The 26,668-nt window shown below is 50.3% G+C and overlaps 1 protein-coding gene across 1 annotated transcript in view; it reads left to right on the top strand.

The window, feature by feature from the left end:
• The first annotated feature begins 523 nt into the window (after positions 1 to 523).
• The window catches only part of KCP (kielin cysteine rich BMP regulator), a 29,662-nt gene continuing 3,517 nt past the window's right edge, over positions 524 to 26,668 (top strand). The window contains exons 1-32 of the mRNA XM_069087181.1: positions 524 to 698; positions 2,809 to 2,981; positions 4,427 to 4,610; positions 4,747 to 4,823; positions 5,191 to 5,275; positions 5,915 to 6,000; positions 6,200 to 6,296; positions 6,869 to 6,951; positions 7,366 to 7,459; positions 10,352 to 10,504; positions 10,648 to 10,754; positions 11,360 to 11,453; positions 12,524 to 12,697; positions 12,933 to 13,015; positions 13,245 to 13,338; positions 14,244 to 14,429; positions 14,540 to 14,710; positions 15,564 to 15,740; positions 16,408 to 16,493; positions 17,236 to 17,326; positions 17,436 to 17,518; positions 18,046 to 18,139; positions 18,613 to 18,786; positions 19,248 to 19,330; positions 19,438 to 19,558; positions 19,719 to 19,798; positions 21,122 to 21,221; positions 23,645 to 23,787; positions 24,448 to 24,620; positions 24,738 to 24,849; positions 24,995 to 25,096; positions 25,746 to 25,910. Of these exons, the coding sequence (XP_068943282.1) occupies positions 602 to 698; positions 2,809 to 2,981; positions 4,427 to 4,610; positions 4,747 to 4,823; positions 5,191 to 5,275; positions 5,915 to 6,000; positions 6,200 to 6,296; positions 6,869 to 6,951; positions 7,366 to 7,459; positions 10,352 to 10,504; positions 10,648 to 10,754; positions 11,360 to 11,453; positions 12,524 to 12,697; positions 12,933 to 13,015; positions 13,245 to 13,338; positions 14,244 to 14,429; positions 14,540 to 14,710; positions 15,564 to 15,740; positions 16,408 to 16,493; positions 17,236 to 17,326; positions 17,436 to 17,518; positions 18,046 to 18,139; positions 18,613 to 18,786; positions 19,248 to 19,330; positions 19,438 to 19,558; positions 19,719 to 19,798; positions 21,122 to 21,221; positions 23,645 to 23,787; positions 24,448 to 24,620; positions 24,738 to 24,849; positions 24,995 to 25,096; positions 25,746 to 25,910 (3,822 nt within the window). The 5' untranslated portion in view covers positions 524 to 601. The remainder of the gene's footprint in view (positions 699 to 2,808; positions 2,982 to 4,426; positions 4,611 to 4,746; positions 4,824 to 5,190; positions 5,276 to 5,914; positions 6,001 to 6,199; positions 6,297 to 6,868; positions 6,952 to 7,365; positions 7,460 to 10,351; positions 10,505 to 10,647; positions 10,755 to 11,359; positions 11,454 to 12,523; positions 12,698 to 12,932; positions 13,016 to 13,244; positions 13,339 to 14,243; positions 14,430 to 14,539; positions 14,711 to 15,563; positions 15,741 to 16,407; positions 16,494 to 17,235; positions 17,327 to 17,435; positions 17,519 to 18,045; positions 18,140 to 18,612; positions 18,787 to 19,247; positions 19,331 to 19,437; positions 19,559 to 19,718; positions 19,799 to 21,121; positions 21,222 to 23,644; positions 23,788 to 24,447; positions 24,621 to 24,737; positions 24,850 to 24,994; positions 25,097 to 25,745; positions 25,911 to 26,668) is intronic.

Below are 26,668 nucleotides of genomic sequence, written 5' to 3'. Positions count from 1 at the left end.
GGGAGAATTCCCTCTTCAACTACACCTCTTAGAATCTTCTAGCTTCTTTACCACCTTCGACATGAAGCCTTTCCTGATCCTAAGGATTCAGTCAAATGGCTGCACTTGAGGACCTAGAGGGCCACATGTGGCCTCAAGGCCAAAGGTTCCCCACCCTTGTTCTAGGGGCTAGAGAGAAGGAGAGTTCTGAAGAAAGAGCTGCCATGGGCAGAGATGAGGAGGATAGAGTTGGGAGAGGGTCATAGATTTAGTACTGGAAGGGACCTCAGACCCCAAATTTTACACAAGAGGGGACTGAGGCTCAGGGCCCAGAGGTAGCCACTGTCAGAGGGAGGCCTTGAACCCTCGTTCTTGTCTCTGAGGGCTTCCTTGTACTTTTCCACATCCTAAGCTCTCTGGGCAGGGCAAGAGGAGGAGGGACATTAGACTGTGGGAACAAAGGCGAGAGAGGCAGCCTTAATGTTTCCTTCCCCACCCGCCCCCCTGTCCGGCCCCAGACTCCCCCCCCCACCCTCCTCCACCACCCACCCCAGGCTGTGTCTCGGAGTCCTAGGGAGCTGACTTTGGTTTTCTAACTCAGAGAAGCACCGGGGAGGGGAGCATGGCCCTTCCGGGAGGCCCCTGGGGTCTCCTCCTGTTCCTGCTGCCTCTGGCACTACCCAGGCAAGAAACAGCACTGACCAAGGCAGAGGAGAGCGGTAAGACCCAGCTGGGCTTCCAGGCTGGAGGGAGGAGGCTGCCTGAGCCCTACTGCTCCAAAGGGGGAAGGGGCTGGGACTCCCTAGCCTGGCTTCTGCCCTGGGTCTTTTGCTCCCAGTGTCCGGTGACCAGCCTTTGGGCGGGCGGGGGGGTGTTCCAGAACAGAGAAGGGATGAAAGGACTGTTGGGAAGGCTGAGTCTGGGAGAGAATGGGGAAGAAGACGGGGGCATCTAGTCAAGGCCTGAAAGGAAGTCAGAGAGCAGCAGAGGGGACAAGCTGCCTTGGAATCTGTGAATCTGAAGTTAATTATTCTAAGTCTGGGGAAAGGGGGTGGGGGAGGGAGGAAGAGGCAGCCATAGGACTCTCTAATGCCTTTGTGTTCTGGGTGCCTGCTCCTCCTCTGGGGTGAGGGGTGGGAGGAAGAGGCTGTGAGAGAGGGGGGAAGGGAGGAGGGAAGGAGAGACAGACACAGACCCTCTAGAGAGGGAGAGAGAGACAGAGACTGAGATTTGGTAGAGACAAGGGTAGGGAGAGGGGAGGGATTGAAGAAGGGAGGAGAGGCCAAGGCACTTTGGGCTAGGTTTCATCTCTGTAGGGTCTCCCCAAGCCTGCGACACTCAAGTTTCACTCAAGCTTGTATCAGTGTGACCTCCCAGGCTCCCCCTATCTCTACAACCATTCTGTATCTATGAATCAGAGCCAGGGTGGTTGACGGTGGAGTCTTGGAGGAGAAGGGACGCTTAGTGGGGAGTAGAGTCTGGTCACTGAGGTTAACAAAGGTTCAGGGAGAAGAGAAAAGAGTGGCCACTGAAACTTAAGGGGCCAGAAGTCCCCAATGCCAAGACCCTCTTCATTTTCCCATCAAACTGGTCTTTTTGCTATCTCCCACCCCACATTCCATGTTGGCTTGGGTACCTTTGTCTATACCTTCTCCTGTGTCTGGGATGGACTCTCTCCCCACCTATACCTCTTAGAGTATTCTAGCTTCTTCACCACCTTCAACATGAAGCCTTTCCTGATCCCCAGCTACCAGGGCCTCCCCCCACCCAGTTTTCTTTGTATTTATTTTGCATTTACTCATGTCAAGTTGTTGCCCCAACAGAATGTCAGCTCCTTGAGGGAAAGGATGGTTTCATTTTTCCCCCTTTGTATCCTCAGTGCACATAGTAGGTACTTAATAATGCTTATTGATTAACTGATTTGTTGTCCTTTTCATCAACCAGACCCCTAGAAGAGAAGGAGTCTGAGGATGAGGGGAAGGGGGAAGTGGGATGCCAGTGAGAGACTTAGAGGCTCCCTTAGGGGTGATTCTCTCCCCATTCAGCCAGCTTTCTAGTTCTGAATCAGCAGGAGGCTTTGAACATCACTCCCAAGGTTAAGAATGCCGGTGGAGTCAGATACTGGGCCCAGGGATTACTGCCTGGGAGCTGTAATTCTGAGTACCTTCTCCTATCCTCCAGCCCTAGTCCTGGGCATAGACTTTTTAAGACCTCTCCACCATAGGGCTCCAGCTGTAAAGGCATCGGGGTAGTAGGCTGAGGCTGTGAAGCTTGGCCTGTTGGCACAAGTGGTCACTGCTTGGACTTCTGTCAAGGCCCTGAACAAGCAGGAGTTAGATGATGGGACCAGACTACCATTTGCTTTCTTACTTCTGGTAGCCTTGGAAAGATAGAAGCATTGGCTAGATTCCGTTGTCCCTTGCCAGACCCCCAAGGCTGGGACACCCACCCATGGCCTTGGGGCCTCTGTTAGAGGTCTCCAAATTATAGCTGCCCCTGCATCTGGATGTGCTTCAGAAGCTGGCCTCCCAGTTTCTTATGATTCCTCTTCATATCTCTACTTTTGGCAGGCCAGGGGCTGGGGAAATGGTGGTGATTTGGCCAGTCATTCCTCTAGTTAACAAAAAAATGAGGGTTCACATATAAATCTCTTGACTCCAGACCCAGGGCAGTCCTCTCTGAGGAGTGTCCTGCTTTCTGAACTGCTGGTGGCGTGGGGACCGGGAGGAAGGCAAATAACTGCCCCCCCCACAACTCTGGGGTGAGAACCCACCAAACTCTACCCAGCTCTCTTCAACTCTGTTTTCCCTGCCCATCCTGCTCCTGTAGACACTGCAGCCCCAGGCCCAGGTCAGGCAGCCAGCCCTGATGACATTGGTCACTACCAGTGGCAGGGTGCTATTGACCCACCTGCTCTCTGTGGGCTTTTGGAGGAACAGCTACAGAAAGTGAAGCAGCAGCTAGACAAGCTGGGAGCCATGGTGGCGGAACTCCAGGAACAGGTAGGAATGGGGCCTGGGAGGTGTGGGGCAGTGAGGGCACAGGCCCTGGGGGCCAGATGCTGGGAGGTGGGCAGGGGTAAATATGGAAGAGGGCGCCCAGAAGGACAATCACCACAGCTTTGGAGATGGAAGGGCCCTTGGAGAGCCTCTCACATCACTCCCCTCATTTTACAGAGAAGGAAACTGAGTCCCAGAGAGGCTAAAGAAGCTCTTGCCCAGGTCACACAGGGGAGCAGAAGCAGCAAACTGGGATTCAAACCCAGGTCCTCTGACCAAATCCAGGGCTCTTTCCATGTCTTGATGACCTCAGTATGGTTTTTGGATTAAAAACAAATAGAAATTAGGTTGTTTACTTAGAGAAAACTAAAGAATTTCTTGGTTAAGAAGTAGCAGAGATTTAAAAGAATCTTACAGTGAATTCTTTTGTAATAAGCACTACCTCCTAACTCGATGGTCCAAGCTGTCACAGGATGTTGTTCAGTCGGGTCTGACTCTTTGTGACCCTGTGGACCACATAACAGACCGAAGTTCTCCGTGGGGTCTTCTTGTCAGAGATACTGGAGTGGTTTGCCATTTCCTTCTCTAGTGCATTAAACCAAAGAGAGGTTAAGTGACTTGCCTAGGGCCACACAGTAAATTTTTAGTCTAACTGAATTTGAGCTCATATCTTCCTGACTCCAGACCCTGAGCTACCTAGCTGCTTCTTTTCAAATCTTGCCTTAGATGTGTACTAGTTGTGTGACCTTGAGCAAGTTACTTCACTTTAGTTTCCTCAGCTGTAAAATGAGGGGATTGTATTTGATGGCCTCTAAGGGCCCTTCCAGCTCTAAATCAATGCTACTCCAACCTATTTTTTCTGTCTGCAATAGTTCATCCGGCTAACAGTAGAGGACAAGACCTCGTGATCTGTTGAGGTCCTGCCCAGCTGAGTTTCAGAGTCTAAAGAACTCTGCCTAGGTTAATGCTGTCAATAGCAAGAACATAGTCCAGGGAGTAGAACCTGGTTCTGAGGCTCGGGAAATCTTTTTTTTTTTAATTTCTAGAATGAACAAGTATTTATCTCTCTCCTACCTCACCCCCATAGAAAAAGAAAAGGAGAAACAAAACACTTGTTACAAACATGCAGAGTGAAACATAAATTTTTACATTGGCCTTGTCCAAAAGCGTTCCCCATTCCGCACCCTGAGCCCACCACCTCTCTTTGGGGGGAAGGGTAGCCTGCTTCATCATTAGACTCCTGGAATTGCAGTTGGTTATGGCATCAGACAACCCTTTCCAGCTCTAAATTCTGTGATCTCATAATTTCCTATTTAATTTTGCCCTAAAAATGGCATGTGCTCCTTTTCCCCATTCCAGTGTAACAGAGGCTCCATGAGGGTGAGGAAGTGAGAAGGGGGAGTAGATATGGCCCAGATGAGCATGTGCATTATTGGTTTCCCTCCCAGAACCTGGACCTGCAGACCAGAGTGAAGCAGCTTGAGTCCTGTGAATGCCGCAGGCCTCCTTGTACCTGGCAGGGGCAGAAGTGGCCAGAGGGAGCACACTGGGAGCCAGATGCCTGTACATCGTGCGTCTGTCTGGAGGGGGTGGCTCAGTGCTCCCCCATCAGGGATGTGGCCCACTGCCTTGGTGAGTTCTCCAGCTAACCTGAGGAATGGTGGGAAGTAGGGGTGACTCCGACACCACCTTTTGACCTGCTGACCTCAGAGGCTGCATCTTAGGGATTGGAGGTCACCCATAATGACTGTTCTGTGTTTGAGATCAGGGTGCAGCCATGGAGGCCAGGCCTACAGCAGTGGGGAGACCTTCTCCCTAGATGCCTGCACCACCTGTCACTGTCTGGTAAGGCCTGCAGTTTTCTGTTACCTGGCTTTCACACATACATACTCCTCTCTCTTCCTCATCTTTCTCATACCTGTTCTTTCTCATTCCTCCTCTCTCAGGGACAATCCTCTGTCTGCTCCAGGAAGATAGTGAGTGAGTCTCTGAATAGCCAAAATGCCAGAGACTGAGATCAGTGTAGATGAGTCAAAGACTTCTCTCTGCTCATGAGAAATAAAGATGCCACTGTGATCAGAGAAGAGCTGGTCCCTCTTCCTCTGGCCCCCACTCCTATTGTGGGGCGGGGGGCAGAGAGGGATTATTGCTTTTGGGTTCCTTGTCCTCTGGAGGCACAGTTGTCCAATGTTCATTTCCCTCTCCCCCACAGGAGGGAAAGGTGACATGTGATCAGCTGCTATGTTCATGGAGGCCCTGCCTGGACCCTAGGAGATGCTGCCCAAGCTGTGAGCCAGGTCAGTCTATTGCCTGGCCCCTCTTCTCCAAGTCCTCCTTGGGCCCTGGCCCTGGCATCTTCCTTGGGATACCTAGGGTATGTGGGGGCATTCAACCGCAGCACCCTGTCCCACTGTCCTTTCAAAAACTGTTATGTTGCGACTTTAGTGGTCACCAACAAATACAAACATTTCAACACAGAAATAACAAGAAAGAGGATTGTATAGAAAACTGGGACATTCAGTTACATGCATTTTATTATTATTTTTTAAAGTATATCTTACCATCTTGCCATTGCCTGAGGGCAGAGTCTGACATCAGAAGTGTAGCATCAATGACCAGGGGCTGTTTCCAGACAGGTTGAATTGCAGGGGCTGGCAGGTTATTCAAGGGAAGATGTCCATCAGGAGTCTTGGAGCTGAGGAGGGAGGACAAGGACAAGGACAAGGCTGGAGATAAAGACAGGGAAGTCATATCTGAATGGAGATACTGAAGCCACAAGAGTGGACAAGATGGCCAAGGGAGAGAAGGAAAGGATGGATGGGTAGCATTTGTTAGGCCCACACTTCTTGTGGGGAGAGAGATAAACACACATATTAATGTGCATAGAAACAGAGGTCCTCACTCTCTGCTCACTCCTTCTGTATCTTTGATCTAAGAGCCTGAAGGCTATGTAATCTGCCCTGGGGACCGAAAAGCTGGAGAAACATGGTATCCAGAGCCCTGTATCAGCTGCAGATGTCAGGTAAGAGATCCGGTCCTGCACTGGCCAAGGTGTGCTGCCTGAGGCTGCCACAGCTGATGGGTAATGAGGAGATCTCTGCAGGGGAGGGCTCTTGGGTTAGTTGCACCTACTGGAGTATCCAGAACTGTGTTTATGGAGGAGGGCAGAAGGAGGGCTATTGAGGAGGCCAGAGAATAGGACTTTCTCTTCTCTCCCACAGGATGGGACTGTACAGTGCATGGAAGCCTCATGTCCAGAGCTCCACTGCCTGGAGAGTTACACCCCACCGGGGCAGTGTTGTCCAGTCTGTCGGCCAGGTAACCTCCTTACCCGGCCCTCTCCCACATGATAGCAGCCCTGCTTCCAGAGAGAGGTGTCCTTAATCACTAGGACTGGGAACCCATTGCTTCTAGGGCAAGGGTTGGGAAATTGTAGCCCTGAGGTCCTCAAGTATGGCCCTGTGAATGAATCTAGACTTCCCAGAACAAATCTGATTTGTTCTATACTTGAGGACCTAGAGGGCCACATGTGGCTTCAAGGCTGCAGTTTCCCCACCCCTGCCCTAGGGTAACCCAGACCCCCCATCTTCATCATGCCAGGAGGCTCAGGCTTCCTGCAATTATTTCAATGCCGGCCGGAGAGAAAAGCAACCTGCCTTCCCCACTCTGCATATAGGCCCCAAGGCCTGTGTGCCATTCAGGGAGCTCCCCCACACACCTCCCCCATACACATTTCCTCTTGCCCTGACCTCTCTTCCCACCAATATCTTCCCCTTTTAATGTTTCACTCTCCTCTGCCTTCCCCTTCTCCTTTCCTCCCTTATCTTGTTTCAAGTTGCCTCTTGAGGGGGGATCAGAGGGATTCTGAGCCTCCCTTCCCTTTTCCCCAGGCTGTGAGTATGAGGGTCAGCATCATGAGGAGGGGGCAGTCTTCCCATCCAGCTCCAACCCTTGCCTTAGATGCACCTGTCTGGTGAGTGAGGACTGCATACACCCCCTGCCTTCAGCTCTACTCCTAAACCAGAGGGTGGGAATCTTGTGTACTTTTATGTTCATTTTTGAGATTTTATCATCATGCCTAGGGTCCATGTTCTTGGCCCACTCTCTCCCTTCCCATGCACCCATGTGTCTGGAGGCAGGAGATCAACTCTGTGCCTCCCAGCTCCTCCCTGCTCTGATCAGCTTCTGCCCCATGCCTTCTTCTTCTCTGAACACCTCTGGCCTGCCTTGCCAAGTCATTTAAACTCTCTGGGCCTCAGTTTCTCCATCTGTAAAATGAGCCAATGGAGTAGGCTCGAAGGCGCCCCAGTCTCTTCCCTCTCTCAATCTCTAGTCCTAGGATTCCATCACTCCCTGCCTGTGTGTCTCACCTCTTTATGTGTTACAGAGGAGCCTGGTTCGCTGTGTGCCCATGCAGTGCCCACCTAGCGCCTGTCCCAATCCGGTCTCAAGGCCTGGACACTGCTGCCCAAGCTGCCAAGGTGAGAGCCTCTGCCTGCTAGCCTCCATCAATCTTCAGCCAGCCCTGGGCCTTCTCTGTGGATGACTGTTCTTCCATATGGAGCCTCCAGCCGATCTGCTTGGCAATGGATAGAAAGTGGGGGCCTAGAGTTAAAAAGACTTGAATCCAAATCCAGTCTCAGACACTTAGAAGTTGTGTGATCCTGGAAAAGTCACTTAACCTCCATCTGCCTCAGTTTCCTCAACTGCAGAATGAGGATAATGATAGCACCTACCTCCCAGGGTTGTTGTAGAATAAAATCATATGTATAAAGCATTTAGCACACTTAGCACAGAGTAGGTGCTTTAGTAAACATGTTACCTTCCTACTATGTGTCATATTGTGCTAGACACGGACCAAGGAAACACTAAAATCAAAAAAAGTACAAAAGGATAATAGAATTGATGAGCTCATTTATAGAAGGTAGAAATCTTTTTCTAAGCCAATCTGCTTAGGCACAGATTAGCCTGGGTGGTGTGGCCCAGAGCGCTCTCACCCTCATGACTCTTCATCAGCTCAGCCCTGGCTGAGGGTGGCCCTGCCCTCTCTGGCCCTCAGGTTCCTCCTTGGATTTTTCACAGCTTTCTACTTTCAGCGACCTTTTATTTTTATACACACACACACACACACACACACACAAAATTATTTATACATACAATTTTTCTATCTGTCTATATCTATGCCTTTTCAGGTACCTATAGGTCACAGAATCATACATCTGGAGCTGGAAGGGACCTCACAGGCCACTGAGCCCAATTCCTTCATTTTACAGTGGGGAAACTGAGGCATGGAGTGGCCAAGTGACTTGATCAGGGTCATAAAGAGTTTGAGACAGGATTGAACACAATGCTTTAGCCAGTACACCTAGCTCCTTCTTGTTGCTGCCTCTGGGGGGGTCCTCTCACACCAGATCTGGCTTTGTTTGGGTTGGGTTGAGTGATTTTTTTTGTTTTTGTTTTTGCTTTTTTTGGAAGGGGGAAGCAGGGCGATTGGTGTTAAGTGACTTGCCCAAGGTCACGTGGCTAGTAAGTGTTAAGTGTCTGAGGCCCGATTTGAATTCAGGTTCTCCTGACTCCAGGGCTGGTGCTCTACTCACTGTGCCATCTAGCCACCCCAGGTTGGGTTTTCTGAAGCACATTTACCAAGGAGGCAGGCTCAGTGCTGTAGTGGATTCTGGTCCTGAAGTCAGGATGACCCAAAGTTCAAATCTAATCATAACCAGTAACTCACTGTGTGAGTCTGGGCCAATCCCTCCATGTTTCTGAGCCTCAATTTCCCTGTCTGCAAAATGGGGATGATAGCACCAGCTTCACAGGCTTGTAAAGATCAAATGAGGAGATAGATGTAAATTGCTTTGCAAACCTTGAAGCTCTTTCTTTTTAACTGAGCTATTTCTCGAAGCTGGGATAAAAGAGAGGGAGCAGGGGAAGGATTCTCTTTCCATTCTCATGGGTTTAGTCCCTGGCATCCTTGCAGACTGCAGCAAATAGGAGCTGTCACAAGGAACTTGGCCCAAAGATGGCAGAAAAGAGAGCCCATGGCTCAGTCTTGTCAGTTTTAAAGGTGAAGACAGCCAGTCAAAGGCGGCTACCCTCACCCATGTAGTTGGGGATCCAGAGAGTTCCATGGGCATCTCCATTTTAGAACTTGGCATGCACAGAAGCCCAGGTTATGATGCTACCATTCAGTCCTTTTAATTCATGTCCGACTCTTCATGACCCCATTTGGGGTTTGCTTGGCAGAGATACTGGAGTAGTTTGCCATTTCCTTCTGCAGCTCATTTGACAGATGAGGACACTGAGGTATACAGGGTTTAGTGACTTGCCCAGGGTCACACAGCTAGGAAATGTCTGAGGCTGGATTTGAACTCAGGAAGATGAGTCTTTCTGATTCCAGGCTCAACATTCTATCCACTGCACCACCCCAGTACCCCTCCAGGTTACAATAAATATTAGCAATTATTATTATTGGCACTGGTTATACCTTTAGGGAAAACTCAGCTTTTCACTTCTAGTTCTAATTAGCATCTTAACCTAGTGGGATCATTGGAATGAGGACTGGAAGGGACTTTAGAGTCCATCTATTCCACTCTATCATTTTACAGATGAAGAAACTGAGACTCAGATAGGGAGATAACCTGCCCAAGGTAGCAAGTGGGTTGAAACTCAGCTCTTCTGACTACAAATCCAGGGCTATCCCTACTGGACCACACTACCTCCCTTATCTTGGCCAACAGCAGATGCTCTGAGCCTGCCTCAAGCATGACTTCACACTGCCAGAGCTCCAAGTTATCTAACCAGCTTTCTCATTTTAAAATTGGTACCCAATTTGGAGTCTCTCCCTACATTTTTTCCTAGTCTAGGGGTAGGTAAGAGGCCTCTCCTCTTTTCTCCCCTCCCTTCCTCCTCCCCTCCTCTTCCCCTCCCCTCCTTTCACCTTCTCCCCTTCTCTCCCCTCCTCCTCCCCTTCTCTCCTTTCATCTTTCCCCCTTCCCTCCCCTCCCCTCCTCCCCTTTCCTCCCCTTCAGTGCTCCCAGTGCACCTCCCCTGAGGTGATGAGCTCCATTGTACCCAGTGAGCTGGTCACACATTTCCATTGCCTAAGCTGTTAACCTCTGGCATCTCCTGGACCGGGATCTTCTAGAATCCCAGGTTATAATTGGAGGTGGGGTGAGATGGACGAGCTGTTCTTCACAGTGTCCCCCCGCTGTGGGATTTCAGAGCTGATAATATCAAACACCTCACACACGATGCAGATAGATAGACAATGTCCGCCCAAAGTAAGAAAGCTCCTTCATCACGGCGGGTCGTGTGCGTACACCCCCTTGTTGCTGTGGTGATGGACACACTCCCTTCTTTGTGTGTCCATGCAGTGTGTGTGCTCAATGGACAGGAGTTTGCTGAAGGGGTCCAGTGGGAGCCTGACGGGCAGCCCTGCACTTCCTGCTCCTGCCAACAGGGGGTTCCCGTGTGTGGCGCTGTACCCTGCTTGCCGCCTCCCTGCCAGCATCCCACTCAGTCCCCTGGTGAGTGCCCTGCTACCCGGATCCCTCCCCTTGGGGTGCAGTAATAGCCACTGCCCAAGCCTCCCCAGATGACCCAGCTTCTCCAAGAGATGCTCCTCCTTCCTCTTCCTTGGCTCTGGCCTCGCTCACCCAGCCCTTCCCAGGTGCCTGCTGCCCTGGGTGTGAGAGCTGCACCTACCAGGGACACATCTATGCCAACGGGCAGAACTTCACCGACCCCAGCCGCCCATGTCACACCTGCTACTGTCAGGTACTTCCCATTAATGCTGCCTCCTGAACCACAGCCCCCACACTTGTGTATGAGACAGACAGCCACCATGGGAAGGGACTTTCCCCTGCTGCCTTTTAAGTCTTACTGTTGCTCTTAAAAAAAAAAAAAATTCTGTCATTTCCCATGAGTTCACCTTCAAATCAGACCTCAGACACTTACTAGCTGTGTGACCTTGGGAAAGTCACTTAACTGATGTCTGCCTCATTTTCCTCATCTGTAAAATGGAGATGATAATAACACTTACCTCCCAATGTTGTTGTGAGCATCAAGTGAGATAATATTGATAGCATTTAGCACCATGCCTAGCAATGCTTGTTCCCTTCTCTTCCCCCCAGTCCTTCCCCCCTGCCCTGCAAATAGAACCCTTCCTGGTAAGAAAGATGCACAATTTTTTAAAAACCATCAGGCATGTCTAGCAATGTATGCTTTTTTCTGCATCTTTAGTCTATCTCCTCTGTGACAATGCTTTGCTGTTCAAAAAACGGTACTGTTAAAAACAAAACAACTGTACTCACTTAAAACTATTTTTCTAAGGGTGGAACCTTTCCCTCTCCCCATACCTACTCTATTCTCCTTCCTCCCAGGATGGGACAGTCCTGTGCTCTCCGATTGACTGCCCACCCACCAACTGCGGCAGGCCCCAGAAAGGACCAGGCCAGTGCTGCCCTAGCTGTCCAGGTATATTCTCAGTGACCACCTGCCTGGACCACCCTCCCCCTGTGTTCACTAAAGCCATCCTGCTCCCTCGAACATCCCTTCGCAACCCTTCCCATCTTCCACGTTCTCTCCTCTTGGTTTCCAGGGCTTTCCAATCCTTTTCAGTTCTATGAATTTTCCAGGTCTCCAAAGATAAGAGAGGGGAGAGGGGACAGCAGGGATGGAGGTCGTCCTCTCTTACCCTCAGCATCCAGCCATGCATTAGTGCAGCCATCTCACCCTCCCATTCGGCCTCCCTCCTAGAAATGTTTTTTATGTGCACTAGAGCTGAAGCTACCTCAGGTAGACGGGAATTTGCCCCCAGCACCCTGCTTCTCCCTCAGTCTCTGCTACAGTGGGCTCCCACTCTCACGGTGCCATCACGGCTGTGCTTCTCTCCCAGGGCTGACCTTTTCCTTCATTCCCAAGAAGGGTCAGGGTTGTCCTCCTGTCCCAACATCACTGCCTCATTTAGTCAGACTTCTCTTCTGCCACACCAGAAAAAAAACCAGTTTTATTTTGACTCTGATGGACACACACATATATCTACATGCCTAGGAACAGGAGCCTAGCTCTCTTTCACACCCATATCATCCCTGGCCCAAACTGGTACAATGCCCTCCACGAAGGAGGACCTAAACACCTGTTTGTTGGACTGGACTTGGCTGGGTTGAGTTGCTAAGTGGGAACATGGACACCCAGGATGTGGAGATATCCTCCTGTGATACCTCAGAGTGTCTCAAAGTTCCTATTGCTAGGCCTTTCCCTTGGTGATTACCTGTTTACTCTGTTTGTATCCTGGATGTTTGTAGCTGGTGGTATGCTGTTTTCCTCATTAGAATGTGAGTTCCTTTGTCAGGGACTGGTTTTTGCCTTTCTCATATGGCCAACTCTTAGCACAGTGCCCGAAACAGCAAGTACTTAATAAAGCCTTGTTGATTGACTGACTGTGATTGAAAGGAAGTCAGTCTTGTTCTCCCCTTGGCTCTCTCAATATCTCTAAGATGTTTCCTATATTCCCTCCCCACCTTTCACCTGGACCTGTGGGATAGACTGTCTATTGGAGAATCAGGTGTTTGTGGATGGTGAGAGTTTCCCTCATCCTCGGGATCCCTGCCAAGACTGCAAGTGCCAGGGAGGCTGGGTCCGCTGCCAGCCCCGTGCTTGCTCAGGGGCCCCCTGTGCCCACCCACTGCCTGGCTCCTGCTGCAAGACCAAATGCAATGGTGAGGTCTGGGGCAGGGGGTTGAGAGGGGCAGTGGGATCAGAAGCCCAGCAGAGTGTGGTATTTCTTGGGATCTGACAGGGCTCTTTGGAAACTATATGGGTCATGGAGAGGTTTGGGGGGCATGGAGAAGTTTCAGAGGGATCTCTGAAGCTAATCAGGAGATGGTGGAGAAAGCCATGACAGATCAGAGAGGTATGGGAAGTCTATATTTAACCCTTTGATGTTCTCCTCAGCCTGTGATTTTTGGGGAAAAGAATATCCCAATGGAGCAGACTTCCCCCATCCTACAGATCGGTGCAGGGTCTGCCATTGTATCGTGAGTCTGGGCCCTGGGGATGTAGGGAAGGAATGGAGGTTCCCAACAGCACAAAGATAGGAGGTGGGGGGAAGGCATTTGGGAGAGCCTTTGGGGGAAGAGCTCAGGCAGCCCCCTCTCTGTACCATGACCCTTTGCACTGGCCTTGCTTGAAGCTAGGAAGGTTCCTGGAAGAAGGGAGGGCCAGAGGATGTCTATCTGTCTGTGTGTCTTATCTCTCTGTTCACAGAATGGGAATGTGCAGTGCCTTACCCAGCAGTGCCCCCCACTGCCTTGCCCAGAGCCTTTCCTACCTCTTGGAGAATGTTGTCCACAATGTCCAGGTACAGAGTCAACCCCCTCCACTGTTCCTCCTCTTTTTGGTCATGATCCATCCTCTTCTGTTCCTCAGGTGGAGGGCTGAGCAAGTGGGACATGGATGGACAGGTAGGGTGGAGACTGGGAGCTGCCCTGAGCCATTAGGTCAACTCCATTGGTTACCCAGTCCCAACCTCCACTATCCGGCTCTTCATGACCTCATTTAAGGATTTCTTGGCAAAGATACTGGAATGGTTTTCCATTTTCCTTCTCTAGCTCATTTTACAGATAAGGAAACTAAGGCCAACAGGGTTAAATGACTTACCCAGGGTCACACAGCAAGTGTCTGAGTCGAGATTTGAGTCCAGGTCTTCCTGACTCTGGGTCCAGGGCTCTATCCACTGTGCCACCTTGTTGGATCATAATCATCCACCAACTGGATCACCATCATCCACCCTCAAGTGGATCATAAGATTATAGATTTATAGTAGAAAGGAATCTTAAAGGTCAGCTAGTCTGACAGCCCTAATTTTACACATGAGGAAACTGAGGCCCAGAGAGATAAAGCCACTTATCCCAGGCTATACAATTACTAAGCAACAGTTAGAATTTGAACTCAAGTCCTCTGACTCCAAATATAGTTATTTATATGCGCTTCAGGTTTAGAGCTGGAAAGGACTTTATGGATTCTCTAGTTCAACACCCTTGTATTTTACATCCAGAAGGACCTGAGGTCCAGAGAGATAAAGTTATATTGAATCAACAAGCATACACTGAGGGTCTGGGCACAGTGACTTACCCAAGGTCACCCATGGAGCAAGGAGGAGAGCACAGAATTTGAACCCAGGGTCCCTGACTCCAAATCCAGTGCTACCATTCTGCATTTGTCTTTGGGTCCCAGCTCTCCCTGTGCCCTATTTCATTCCCTTAGTGCCCCCAGCTGACTGCTTGGTTCCTGGGATGCCCTCTGCCCATCACCAGCAACACTTCTCCCCACCTGGGGACCCTTGTCGCCGATGCCTCTGCCTCAATGGTTCTGTTTCCTGCCAGAGACTACCCTGTCCCCAAATGTTCTGCACCCACCCCCTGCAGGGGGACTGCTGCCCCTCCTGTGATGGTAATATCCGTCGGTGTATGGGGAGGGGGAAGAAAGTCTGGGGGGAGGAGAGAGCTGAGAAGTCTTTTGGGGAACTGTCCTCTTTTGACCCTCTCTTCCTGTCTCCTCAGGCTGCTTATATGATGGAAAGGAGTTGTCCAATGGGGAACGGTTCACCTCCCCAGTATCCCCATGTCAACTCTGCCTTTGTTGGAAGGGCAGCGTCACCTGTGAGCCAAAGTCCTGTGCCCCTGCCCAGTGCCCCTTCCCTGCCCAAGGGTCCTGCTGCCCAGTCTGTGATGGTGAGTGCCCCTGAGGTGCAGAGGAGGTTTGGGGGGACTGTTGGAAATTGGATCATCCTTACTTTTTTTTTTTTTAATTCTGATAGAGGAAGTCACATCAAGCTGAGAAACAGGCAGTTTGGGCCAGTCCCAGCTTTGTGACTCATTAGTCAATCAGTCAGCAAGCATTTGTTAAGTGTTTACTGTGTGTCAAGCACTGTGCTAAGAGCTAGGGACACAAGGAAAGGCAAAAACCTAGTCCTTAACCTTTAGAAATGTCCTTTCTAATGAGGGAGACAACATATCAATACATGGTTACATACAAGGGTGTGTGTGTGTGTATGTGTTTTCATGAAAGTGACAAAAAGGGCAAAGTCATTAGTTGTGGGACTTTGTCCACCTTCCTGGCTCTCAGTTTCTCCGCATTTATATAAAATGAGTAGGGCTGGACTAGGTCAATCCTTGGCTCCAGCTCTACGCTGCAAAGATTTATTCAGTTAAATTAGGCTTGCAGTAGGAGGTGAGTTCCTAGACAGCAGGGACTATTTCATCCTGCCTTTCCATCTCCAGTGTCTTGTCAAGGTACTCACCAGTGCTCATAGAAGTGGGCCCTGGCCCCTGCTCAGGAGGTAGGGTGGAGTGGGGAAAGGTGGCATTCAGTTAGGGTTGCTGCCAGAAAAAAAAAGACTGTTAGCAAATGCCCCACTTACTTCTTTAGTTCTCCACCTCCAGTTCTTGGTTTAGTTCCCTGCCTGGACAGTGAGGCTGTTAACCTCAGATTCTCTGAAGGAGGGCACAGGGTACAGGTCAGGCCCAAGGCCCCCCTCATCCATGTCTTCTTCCTCTTTGTCCTTTCACCATTGATTCTCCCTAGGTTGTGAGTACCTCGGGGAGACATACCTGAGTGGCCAGGAGTTCCCAGAGCCAGAAAAGCCATGTAATCACTGCACCTGCACTGGGGGCTTTGTCTCCTGTGGCCGTAAGCCCTGTGACCAGCCAAGCTGCAGCCACCCAGTCACCTTGCCTGGGGACTGCTGCCCAACTTGTGAGGGTAAATGTTATTGTTATTTCTTTGCGACCCCATTTGGGGTTTTCTTGGCAAAGATCGGTCACTGGAGTGGTTAGCCATTTCTATCTCCAGCTTATTTTACAGATGAGGCTAACAGCATTAAGTGACTTGCCCAGGGTCACACAGGTAGTAAGTGTCTGAGGCTGGATTTGAACTTTCTGATTCTCAGCCCAGTGGTTTATCTAATTGGACACCTAGCAGCCCCCATCACTTGATAGGTGCTTCATAAATATTTGTCAGCTTGAATAGAATGACTGCAGAATGGGGGTGGGGAGGACATTAATCCCACAGTATTATTTCCCTACCATTCTGTAATTCTATTTACACTGATTTCAGCTTCCCATAGTTGTCCCCTTGGAATGTCCTTCATTTCACTCTACCTAAATTATTCCTCGCTGTCCTTCAACGTCCATCTCAAGTTCTACCCCTTCCATTCTTTTCTCACTGATCTCTCCCTTCCCATCTATACCCGGGCCTAAGCACTGGAGTCTGTATTTTCATGCATATTTTTGACTCTGGTAAACTTTCTGTGTTCCAAGACCATGCCTTAAATTTCTGTTGAGACCAACACATAGTGGGTCTCCAAGAATACCAGTTGATTCATTGTCTTTGGTTCTTCCATCACTGTTTCTCACTCCTTTTACTCTAGGTTGCCTCTATAATGGGGTCCCTGCTGCCCTAGGAGAAACCTTCCCAGACCCCACTGACTCTGCTTGTTCCTACTGTACCTGCCAAGTAAGTACCACTAGGCTTACAGGGCCATCCTTCCCTTGGGACAAGCTGGTTGTCTCATCTTCCTTTCCAGGTAGACTTTTTTGAATAGTGGTGGGATCTTATGACTGTAAGACCTTAGAGTTGGAGAGGGAAGGACATCTGCTGATGCACAGGAAGAGCTGGTACCTGCCTAAGAATACCCACGGAGAAAGAGACAGGATGTATGCATTGTCTCACCCAGTAGATAGTAAGCTCCATAAGAAAAGGGGATGATTTTGCCTTTCTTAGAATCTCTTTGTTGTCATTCAGTCTTTTCAGTCGTGTCTGACTCTGTGATCCCATTTTGGGGTTTTCTTAGCAAAAATACTGGAGTGGTTGGCCATTTCCTTCTCCAGATCATTTTACAGATGAGGAAACAGAGGCAAAAAGGGTTAAGTGACTAGGCCAGGGTCGCACAGCTAGGAAGCATCTGAGGCTGGATTTGAACTCGGGAAGATGAGTCTTCTTGATTCTAACCCCGAGCTCCTAGCTGCCCATGAGAATCCCTAGTGCTTAGCCTAGTGGCTGGTACATAATAAGCACTTAATAAATGCTTGTTTACTGCCTGATTAGAACCTAGGTCTGGTGGTTGAGGGGAGAAGATGGAGGGGCCAGAAGGTTCCCAGGTAAAGATGTGGGGCTTGCCCTGTGGAGGAGGAGGGCTTCTCTAAGTTGGGAAGTTAGAGATGGATTAAAGAGCTAGGCCCTCTTCTTTCTCCCCCAGGCGGGCTCTGTGCGGTGCCTAAAGAAGCCATGCCCCCCAGCTCTCTGCTCTCACCCCACCCCAGGGCCCTGCTCCTGCCCCAGCTGCCGGAGTAAGCTCTCTCCTCACCCCCACCCACTCCCTTTCCTGCTGGAGACGGAGGTAAGAGGGAAGGTTGAGGGCTGGGCCAGCTTCCAACCTAGCTTATTTCTGCCCCACAGGCTGCAGCTTTGAGGGCCATGAACGCCAGGATGGAGAAAAGTTTGAAGGTGTGATGGGCAGCTGTGAGCAGTGCTACTGTCAGGTACCCTGAGCTTTGGGCAGGCCCACTCTGGTTTGGGGAGTAAGGAGTCAAGCTATGATTAGGAATCCCAATATCTGGGACAAAAGGGGTGGGATGGGGGGAGGAAGTCCCCAAAGGCAGTACCCAAGAGGGAAAGTTCAACTATGGGTGAAGTCACAGAGGGAGAAGAGATGGCCTCTGTCCTTCCACACCTTCTGTTAGCCCATGATCTTATCATCTCCTCTTCTCTCAGACTCCACCTGCCTCTGCATCCCCTCCAAGGGCACAGGAAAACAGAGGATCTTGAAGGGTGGGGATAGTGGTCTTTGGTCCACAGCAAGGAGAAAATGTGCCCCCCTCATCATATCACGTCAGGCGTCTGGGAAAGCCTTGGCTGCCCCACCCTAGTCACAGCTCTCCTAAGGAGCTGGCATGGTTCTGTTCGATGAATTAGACAGGAGGTCCCTCAACAAACCTTATGTTCTTATCCCTCATCAAGGGGAGGGATGGGGAGAAAAAGGGAGGGACTGATCTCTCATCTTCCATAGGCTGGGAATGTGTACTGTGAGAGGGTGCCATGCCCTTCACTGCCCTGTGTCCTCCAAGTGACAGAGGCTGGGACCTGCTGCCCCCGCTGTAGAGGTACCAATTCCCAGTTCCCTGTACCTCAATTTCTCCTTGCTTCCTCCTAAAACCCTTGACTTTCTGATTGCCCAAACTCCCTAAGAATTAGATTGGTCTGAAAGTGGAAATGGGTGGTTTCCTCCCTCTCCCTAGAAGAGGTCTTCAAGCAGAAGCTGGATCTGCTTTTTTAGAAGCTTGGGCTTAGAGGGTCAGTTAAGACCCTTTCATCTCTTCAGTGAGATGAGTCTTTGAGTCATAGACCCCTCAGGCCTCCTCCAGGGCCCCCCTTAGCCTGGGCAGATTTTTCACCTTCAGGACCCTTTCTGGGTGACTTTGCCTTATAGCAGATTCCCTCCCAACTGCCTACCTAACCAGTAAGATCTCTGCCACATCTCCCCTTCCTTCCTTGAACCCTGTGCCAATCTAGAGATGGAAGGAGCCAGATTGCGGTCAGACCCTCAGACTGCCCATCCCCTCCCATTTTCCTGCAGGATGCCTGTCCCCAGATGGAGAGCACCCTGAGGGCAGCACCTGGACCCCTCTGGATGCTCCCTGCTCCTCCTGCATGTGTCACCAGGGCATCATCACCTGTGCCCACATCCGCTGTGTCAGCTCCTGTGCCCATCCCCAACAGGGGTCTACAGACTGCTGCCCACTCTGTGATGGTACCTGAGGGTCGGGGCCAGGAGAAAATGGTGTCTCAGAGTTTGGTGAGGGTGGCAGCAGGGAGGGGGCTGGGGTCTAGGACTCCTGGGGCCATCACCAGTCCTCTTGACTCATGTCATGTCACTGGACTCCTATGACTCCAGAGAAGTGAGTGAGGCTGATGACTTTGAGCAGCTCTGCCTCACTTAAACCCAGTTCCCTCCAAAGGCCAGATATCACTCTCATTGGTCCTCTGAGAATGAAGGACGAACACCAAACAACAACAAGCCAGGCTCCTGCCTTGGTTGTAACAGGGGCTTCACCCAATTTCTACTTCGTAGTAGCTTGTCTCAGATTCTGTGCCTCAGTTTCCCCTTTGTCCCCAGATTCTCTGCTGTGTTTGGGGAAGAATAAGGGAAGGGGTCCTTCTCAGGCAGTGCCCTGGGAGAGGTAGATGCTGTTGACCTTTCCTTCATCCCAGATTGTGTACATGAAGGCCAGACATATAGGCCTGGGGAGAGTTTCCAGCCAGGTAGCGACCCCTGTGAGATCTGCATCTGTGAGGTAAGGAAGCACTTGAGGGGGCCACGTGGGGTGGAATACGTGTAGTTGAACACACCAGGAGACTGACACCCTTGTAAATGACCCCATGCCTCCCCGTTTCCTTCTAGCTATCACCACAAGGCACCCCACACTTACATTGTTACCGGAGACACTGCCCCAGCTTGGTGGGCTGCCCTCCTGGTCAACTCCTGCCCCCTGGCCCCCAGAATTGCTGTCCAACATGTGCCCGTGAGTCCCTCAAGCTGGGAATGGGGAGACCAAGATGGAAGAGTGAGGAGGGGAATGTGGGCCATGACATGTTGGGAGCTAATGTTTCCTTCTGGTTCAGGGCCAGGGGGCACAGGGACCTCAGCCTCTAGCCCTAGCCTCTCTGTGTCTGTCTCCACAGAAGCCCTGAGTAACTGTACTGCTGGCCTGCTGGGTAGGGAGCTGACCCCACCAGATCCCTGTTACACCTGTCAATGTCAGGTGAGGCCCAAGCTCCAACCCTCTCCTCTGGCCCAGCAGCTCCAAGAGCATAGCTCTCCTCCTCCCATATTCCTGTCTTCTGGAGCCTGAGGGACTGAAATATAGAAGAACTGATTTGGAATCATTCATCTGGATTCAAGTCGAGTCTCGGCTACTTGCCACTTGTGTAACCTTGAGCAATCATGCAACCCCTGGGGGCACCTCTTGGGAGGGAAGACATCACAGGTCACTTCCAGTTATGATCCTGCCATACCTTGCCAGGGTGTTTGTGGAGAACAGCTCATAGAGATGTTGCTAAGTCTCCTGAGTCCTTCAAGTCCCCTTCTTTCCCTGGACGCTGCTGCCATCTTGGTACAGGCCCTCACCGCCTCCCTTTGATTACTACAGTAGCTTGCTCTAGTCCAGCCTTCATTCAGCCACCAAAGTGATTTTCCTAAAGCACAAGGCTGACCATGTCACCTCCCTCTTTATTAAACTCCAGCCCCAGGCAGGCCCTGTCACCTCCAGGATCAAATACAAAAGCCTCTGTTGGGCATTCATGACCTGCCGCTTGCTTTTCTAGTGTTCTTTACCCTTTCCATGTACTCACTGCTCTAGTAACACCGGTCTCCTGGCCAGCTGGGGAGCAGCTAGGTGGATGTGGATAGAGCCCCAGGCCTGGAGTCAGGAGGATCTGAGTTCAAATCCAGCCTCAGACCCTAAAGAGCTGTGTGGCCCTGGGCCAGTCACTTAGCCTCTGTCTACCTCAGCTTCCACATCTTTAAGATGAACATAATAGCACCTGCCTCCTTGAGCTATTGTGAAGATCAGATGAGATGGCACAACGCTGGGCACACAGTAGGTGCCATAGAAACGTTCGCTGTTATTATTATCCCAGGAACGAGACACCCCGTCTCTTTTCTTTGGCTGTCTCCCCATACTGGAAAGCGCTCTCTCTCTCTCTCTCTCTCTCTCTCTCTCTCTCTCTCTCTCTCTCCACCTCTGCCTGCTTACTCCTCTGGCTCCCTCTAAGTACCTGCTAAAAGCCCATCTTCTACAGGAAACCCTTGCCAAGCCCGCTTTATTCTGGTGCTCTCCTTCTGGTAAGCATTTCCTATTTCCCCTGAACATAGCTTGTCTGTACACATGTGCTCTCCTCCATTAGGCTGTGAGTTCCTTGAGGGCAGGGATTCTCTTTTGCCTCTTTTTGCATCCCCAAGCACTTGCACAATGTTGGTGCCTAGTGGGTGCTTAACAAATGTTTACTGGCAGCTGAGTCCCTTCTGAATTGGTTCCTTCACCCCCAAATCTCAGCTTCTGCTCTCCATTGCTCACTCCACCCAGGAACTGACTTGGCTCTGTATTCACCGCACCTGCCCCCGGCTCAGCTGCCCTCCAGCCGAGCACCACACTGCTCCAGGGACCTGCTGCCCTGCTTGTCGCAGTGAGTAAATCATCTGTCGGCCCCTAGGCAGGATAGCTGGCTGAGTGGGCCCTGAGGCCTGTGGGCAGGAATAAGAGTTGAGGCCTCCTCAACTTTATAGAGTGGAGAGGACCGAGGGGGAAATCTCACCCCTTGACATTTGGTCAGAGTTTCAGGAGCCTGGCCTGGGGCTGGGGTGCCTTGAGATGGGTCTGTGGAAACTCAAAACTCATAACTCCCATGCTGTCCCTCCCTGTAGGGAAGGCCCACCCTTGCTTGGATGAAGAACTGTATACAGAAGAAAGAACATTAGATTTAAAATCAGAGGCCCTAGTCTGAAGCCCAGCTCAGCCATATAGTCAGTCATCCAAAGAACATTTTTTTTTTTTGCCTTTTGGAGGGCATTTGGAGTTTAGTGACTTGCCCAAGGTCACAAGGCTAGTTTTTGTGTTAAGTGTCTGAGGCCAGATTTGAACTCAGGTCCTCCTAACTCCAGGGGTGGTGCTCTATTCACTGTGCCACCTAGCCTCCCCCAATGAACACTTATTAAGCACCTACTGTGTACTATATACCAAGCACTGTGCTAAGTGCTATAAAACCTTTACACTCTTGGACAAACCCCATAGCCACTTCCAGTTCTCATGCTTTTTATATGTCAAATAAGAGGGTGGATCTTAGGTCCCTTCCAGCTCTAAGGTAATGATTTTATGCCTCCAGATCCCAAGGACCAAACCTTTTAAGCTAATCTGGCCTCAGGCTTGATGATCAGAATCTCTAGGCTAAGGATAAAATGAGTATTTTTATAGTGCTTTTAGGTTTAAAAAGTGTTTTCCTTGCAAAAATAAATGTTAGCTGTTATTACCAGCTGTTATTAGTTAGATGTGGCCTGCATTATTATCCCCATTTTGCAGATGAGGAAACTGAGGCTCAGAGGTAATGTGATTTACCCAAGTTCACAAAAGCAGTAAGTGGGAGAGCTCCGGCTTGAATCCAGAGCTTTCCCTAGGGGAGGCCACCTTCAACTTCACAGGACAGTGGAAAGAATATCCATTTTATATCCAGAGGACCTGGGTTCAAATTCTGCCTCTCCCCCTTAAGAGTTCTGCAACATTAAGCAAATCACTTCACCTCTGGGTTAAATGTGGGCATTTAGACTAATTCCTTAAAGTTCTTTCTAATTAAAAGTCTTATCTGTCCCAAACTGGGGCATATAGAGTGTCACATGGAGGAATGCCCAGTTCTGTTCTGCCTGCTCTGATGGTTGGACACTGGAACGTAATGTGGGCAGTTGTTATGGCCAGTGTCAAAGTGTGTCACTGGGGAGGGTATATATGCATCTCCCCTGTAGTACTGTCCTGTGTATGGGATGTAACCCCGGTGGTGGGGACTACTAATGCATGTATGGTGAGGGAATAGCCCCCTCCTCTCTTCCCCTAATCTCTGCAGAGTTTCAGTGGATAGAGTGCTTGGGCCTGGAGTCAGGAATATCTGAATTAAAATCTGGCTTTAGTCACTAGCATGAACTGTGCATGTCACTTAACTATTGTTTTCCTCATTTTTCTCAACTGTAAAATGAGGATAATAATAGCACCTACCTCCCAGGGTTGTGAAGACTGAGATAATGTTTGTAAAGTAAAGAGCTTAGAACATAATAGGTGCTTCATAAATGCTTGTTTATATAATGGATATCAGGAGAAAACTGAATGGGAATAGAAAGGAATATACCTTTTCTCAGCAGTTCATGGTACCTTTACAAAGATTGACCATATATTAGGACATAAAAATTTTATAGTTAAAAGAAGAGGGGTGGCTAGGTGGCACTGGCCCTGGAGTCAGGAGGACTTGAGTTCAAATCAGGCCTCAGACACTTAACACTTATTAGCTGTGTGACCTTGGGCAAGTCACTTAACCCCAATTGCCCTGCCCTCCCCAAGAAAAGAAATACATAAAAGAGGAAAAGCAGAAATATTAAAAGTATCCTTTTCAGATCACAATGCAATAAAAGTTATATTAAGATTAAATTAATTGGAAACACAGATTAAAATTAATTGGAGATTAAACAACTAATCTTAAAGAAGGAGTGTGTTAAAGAATAAATCACATGGGGTAGCTAGGTGGCACAGTGAATAGAGCACTGGCCCTGGAATCAGGAAGACCTGAGTTCAAATCCAACCTCGGAAACTTAACACTTACTAGCCATGTGACCTTGGGCAAGCTACTTAACTTCAATTGCCCTACCATCCCCCCTCCAGAAAGCAAAAAACAAACAAACAAAAAACCAACCAAATAAAAAAAGTACAAATCACAGAAACAATAATTTCATTAAAGAGAATGACAATAATGAGACAACATAGCAAAATCTATGGGATATAGCAAAAGCAGGAATAAGAGGACAATTTCTATCTCTAATTGTTTCCTTCCTTCTTTCCTTTGTGTCTCCCCAGCCCCCAGCCCTTCCTGCTCCTATAAGGGCCATGTGGTGCCCTCAGGTGAGCATTGGGTGGTGGATGAATGCACCAGCTGCTCCTGTGTGGCAGGCACCCTGCAATGCCGTAGTCAGCATTGTTCTCCGATTACCTGTGACCCTGTGAGTGCCCAGGAATCTCCAGGGCCTGGAGCAGGGGTGGGGAACCTGTAGCCTAAAGAACCAGAACCTTATGTGAAGTTTAGATTTAGTCAAAGGGCTGCACTTAAGGGCCTAGAGGGCCACTTGTGGCTTAGAGGCAAGGTTCCTCACCCCTGCCCCAGGCTAAGGAGAGGAAATGAACATGCCCAGATAAACCCAACCCCCCAAAAAGACTTTCTATGGGAAGGGCCCTAGGCTCTGGGGGTTTTGCCAAGGGATATATACCACATGGTAGAGGGTATGTACCTGCTCTTTGAAGGTACCTGGGACATCAGAGGGAATGAAGTTCGTGGAATGTACCCAGACTACCAAAACCAACCCTCCCTAGCTAGACAAATAACAGCCGGGGAGTCAGGAGTTTTTTTTAGAATTCTGGGTGACTCTTGGAAAAACTCTAAGTTGACAAGTCTTCTTCTGAAGAAGGGTGTGGGCCCAGGGGAAGAGCTCTGAAGGCACCAGCTTGTGTGCCCCGGGAGGGGGTTTCCTTGTTCTGGGCCAAGAAGGGAGGTTCTAGTCCCAGCTCCATGTTCAGTGAGGGCAGAGGACCAGAGGCTGGCTAGGGTCCCTTCCAACTCTCAAGTGCTATGGCTTCAGATGTATGATCTCTGTGGGCTGAGCTAGGAAGAAGCCCCCGTCCTGGATCCTGGGAACTGCTGCCCCCGCTGCCTCCCCCGCCCTGCTTCCTGTCTGGCCTTTGGGGACCCGCACTATCGCACCTTTGACGGCCGCCTGCTGCACTTCCAGGGCTCCTGTAGCTATGTACTGACCAAAGATTGCCAAGGGGGAGACTTCAGGTGGGCCCCTATTAATTCCTACCCCGCCTTCCACGCCCCTGGTCAGTTCCTTCCTCTCTCCTTGGGGCCAGACTCAGTTCCTGGTCCGCTTTAGAACCAGCCCCCTTGTACCTATAGCATCCATGTGACCAACGATGACCGGGGCCGAAGGGGTGTGGCCTGGACCAAGGAGGTGACCGTGCTGCTGGGGGACGCCGTCATTCGGCTTCTGCAGGACCGAGTGGTCACGGTGAGGGGCGGGGCTCGGTCAAGGGGCAGGGGCTCCCGAAGTCCAGACCAGAGTGGACGCCGGTGGGAAAGGGCAGAGGAGGGAGGGAAGTGAACATTCCCCAGGTACCCACGCTTGCTGTGATGCTTGTGCCAACTACCCCCAGGTGGATGGATATCCTGTATCCCTGCCCTTCCTGAAGGAGCCCCTGCTCTACGTGGAGTTGAGAGGAGGCACGGTGTTACTACATGCCCAGCTGGGGCTTAAGGTTGGCCGGAGGGAGACGAGCCTAGGGCATAGAGGGACAGAGCCTGGAGGGATGGTGCTGCTTGGGACTCGCGTGGGGAGGGGGCGCTGTAGCCTCGGAGAAGGTGGGCGTTTAGTTCTAAGATTCATGTTCCATTATCCCTTTCACCACCACCCACTAACATGCATGCTTGCATACATACATACATACATACATCCCTAAATTATGTAACCAAGGCACCTTCCACTCTGTGCCTGTTTCCTCATCTGTCAAACGAAGAGGTTGGACTAGACGGCCTCTGAGGTTTCTTCCAGCTCTGGATCCCTAAGTAACCGAGCAGATGAAAACGTGTTTGAATTTCTGCAAAGGTGTTTGCATTCCGCATCTAGGATCCAGATTCAGGGACGATTTTAGCGGATGGCATCCCATTCAGGAGTTGAGGCACGCTTCTTGGAACAGGAGCTTAAACAGCACGAACTTCCCCTGGTTTGTGACTGTGCACGTCGCTCTTCCCTGCGGCCGTTGACCTTTCAGGCTAACATGAATAAGATTACGGTTCGACATTCCTAGGGTGTCCCTGGAGTGCTTCCCTGCAGGTCCAGGGCTCCCCCTACTGTCAGCGGCCCATGCTTGCTGCGAACCCCTTCCCCTCGCTCCCCTCTCCCGGCAGGTGTTGTGGAACGGGCAGTCTCAGGTGGAGGTCACCTTGCCGGGCTCCTACCGAGGCCGAACCTGTGGGCTCTGTGGGAATTTCAACGGCTTCACGCAGGATGAGCTGCAGGGCCCGTCCGGGATGCTCCTGCCCTCGGAAGCGGCCTTTGGCAACAGCTGGCAGGTGAGAGGAGCCTGGCTGGTGTGGGGGAGCTCGCAGGGCAAGCCCCCAGACACCGCGGGTTCTGAGGGAAAGCGCTAGGCAGAGCAAATCTCCGTCCGAATACCGGCAGTGTTCCTTCTGTGCTGGCAGAGTGAAAGGCTCATCCCTCCTCCCTGCTTTTTAGGGACTGGGCTTTAGAGGGCTATTTGGGAAGCATCTGTAGCGTCCAAACTAAATGCACCAATAACTCTTGGAGGTGGGGGCGGGGGGAGTGGAACTGACCTGTGACTTTATCGGTATAGGGAACTCCTGGTGAGAAACTTTTTAATTGATTGATTGATTGATGATTGCTTGACATTCTCAGCAACTAGTCTTAGTAGCTGGGGGCACTGAGAGATTAAGGTCACACTAACTGTATAGGTCAAAGGCTAGCCTTGAACAGTCTTCCTGATTCAGGGGCCTTCTCTCTATCCATTACATCATACTAATGAAAAGTAACTTTAAAATGTGTGAATATATGTATACATAAACACACATGTATATATGAGAAACACATATGTATATCCATATACATATATACACCCACACACATACATTTAAAGAGCACTGGCCTTGTCAGATTTGAGCTCACATCCCATCTCCAGCACTTACTAGTTGTGACCATGGACAAATCACTTAAACTTCCTGGGCTTTCATTTCTTCTTTTGGAAAATTCGGATAATAATCCTTGAACAGAGTTGTGATGAGGAAAGAACTTTGAACATTAAATGCTGTAGAAA

This window comes from Petaurus breviceps, unplaced genomic scaffold (assembly GCF_028583685.1).
Source record: "Petaurus breviceps papuanus isolate PSGF00001 unplaced genomic scaffold, PetGlider_PUasm1.0 181, whole genome shotgun sequence".
Taxonomy (NCBI): Eukaryota; Metazoa; Chordata; class Mammalia; order Diprotodontia; family Petauridae; genus Petaurus; species Petaurus breviceps.
Note: the sequence above shows the minus strand (reverse complement) of the source record. Positions and strands in the feature narration are given on the sequence as shown.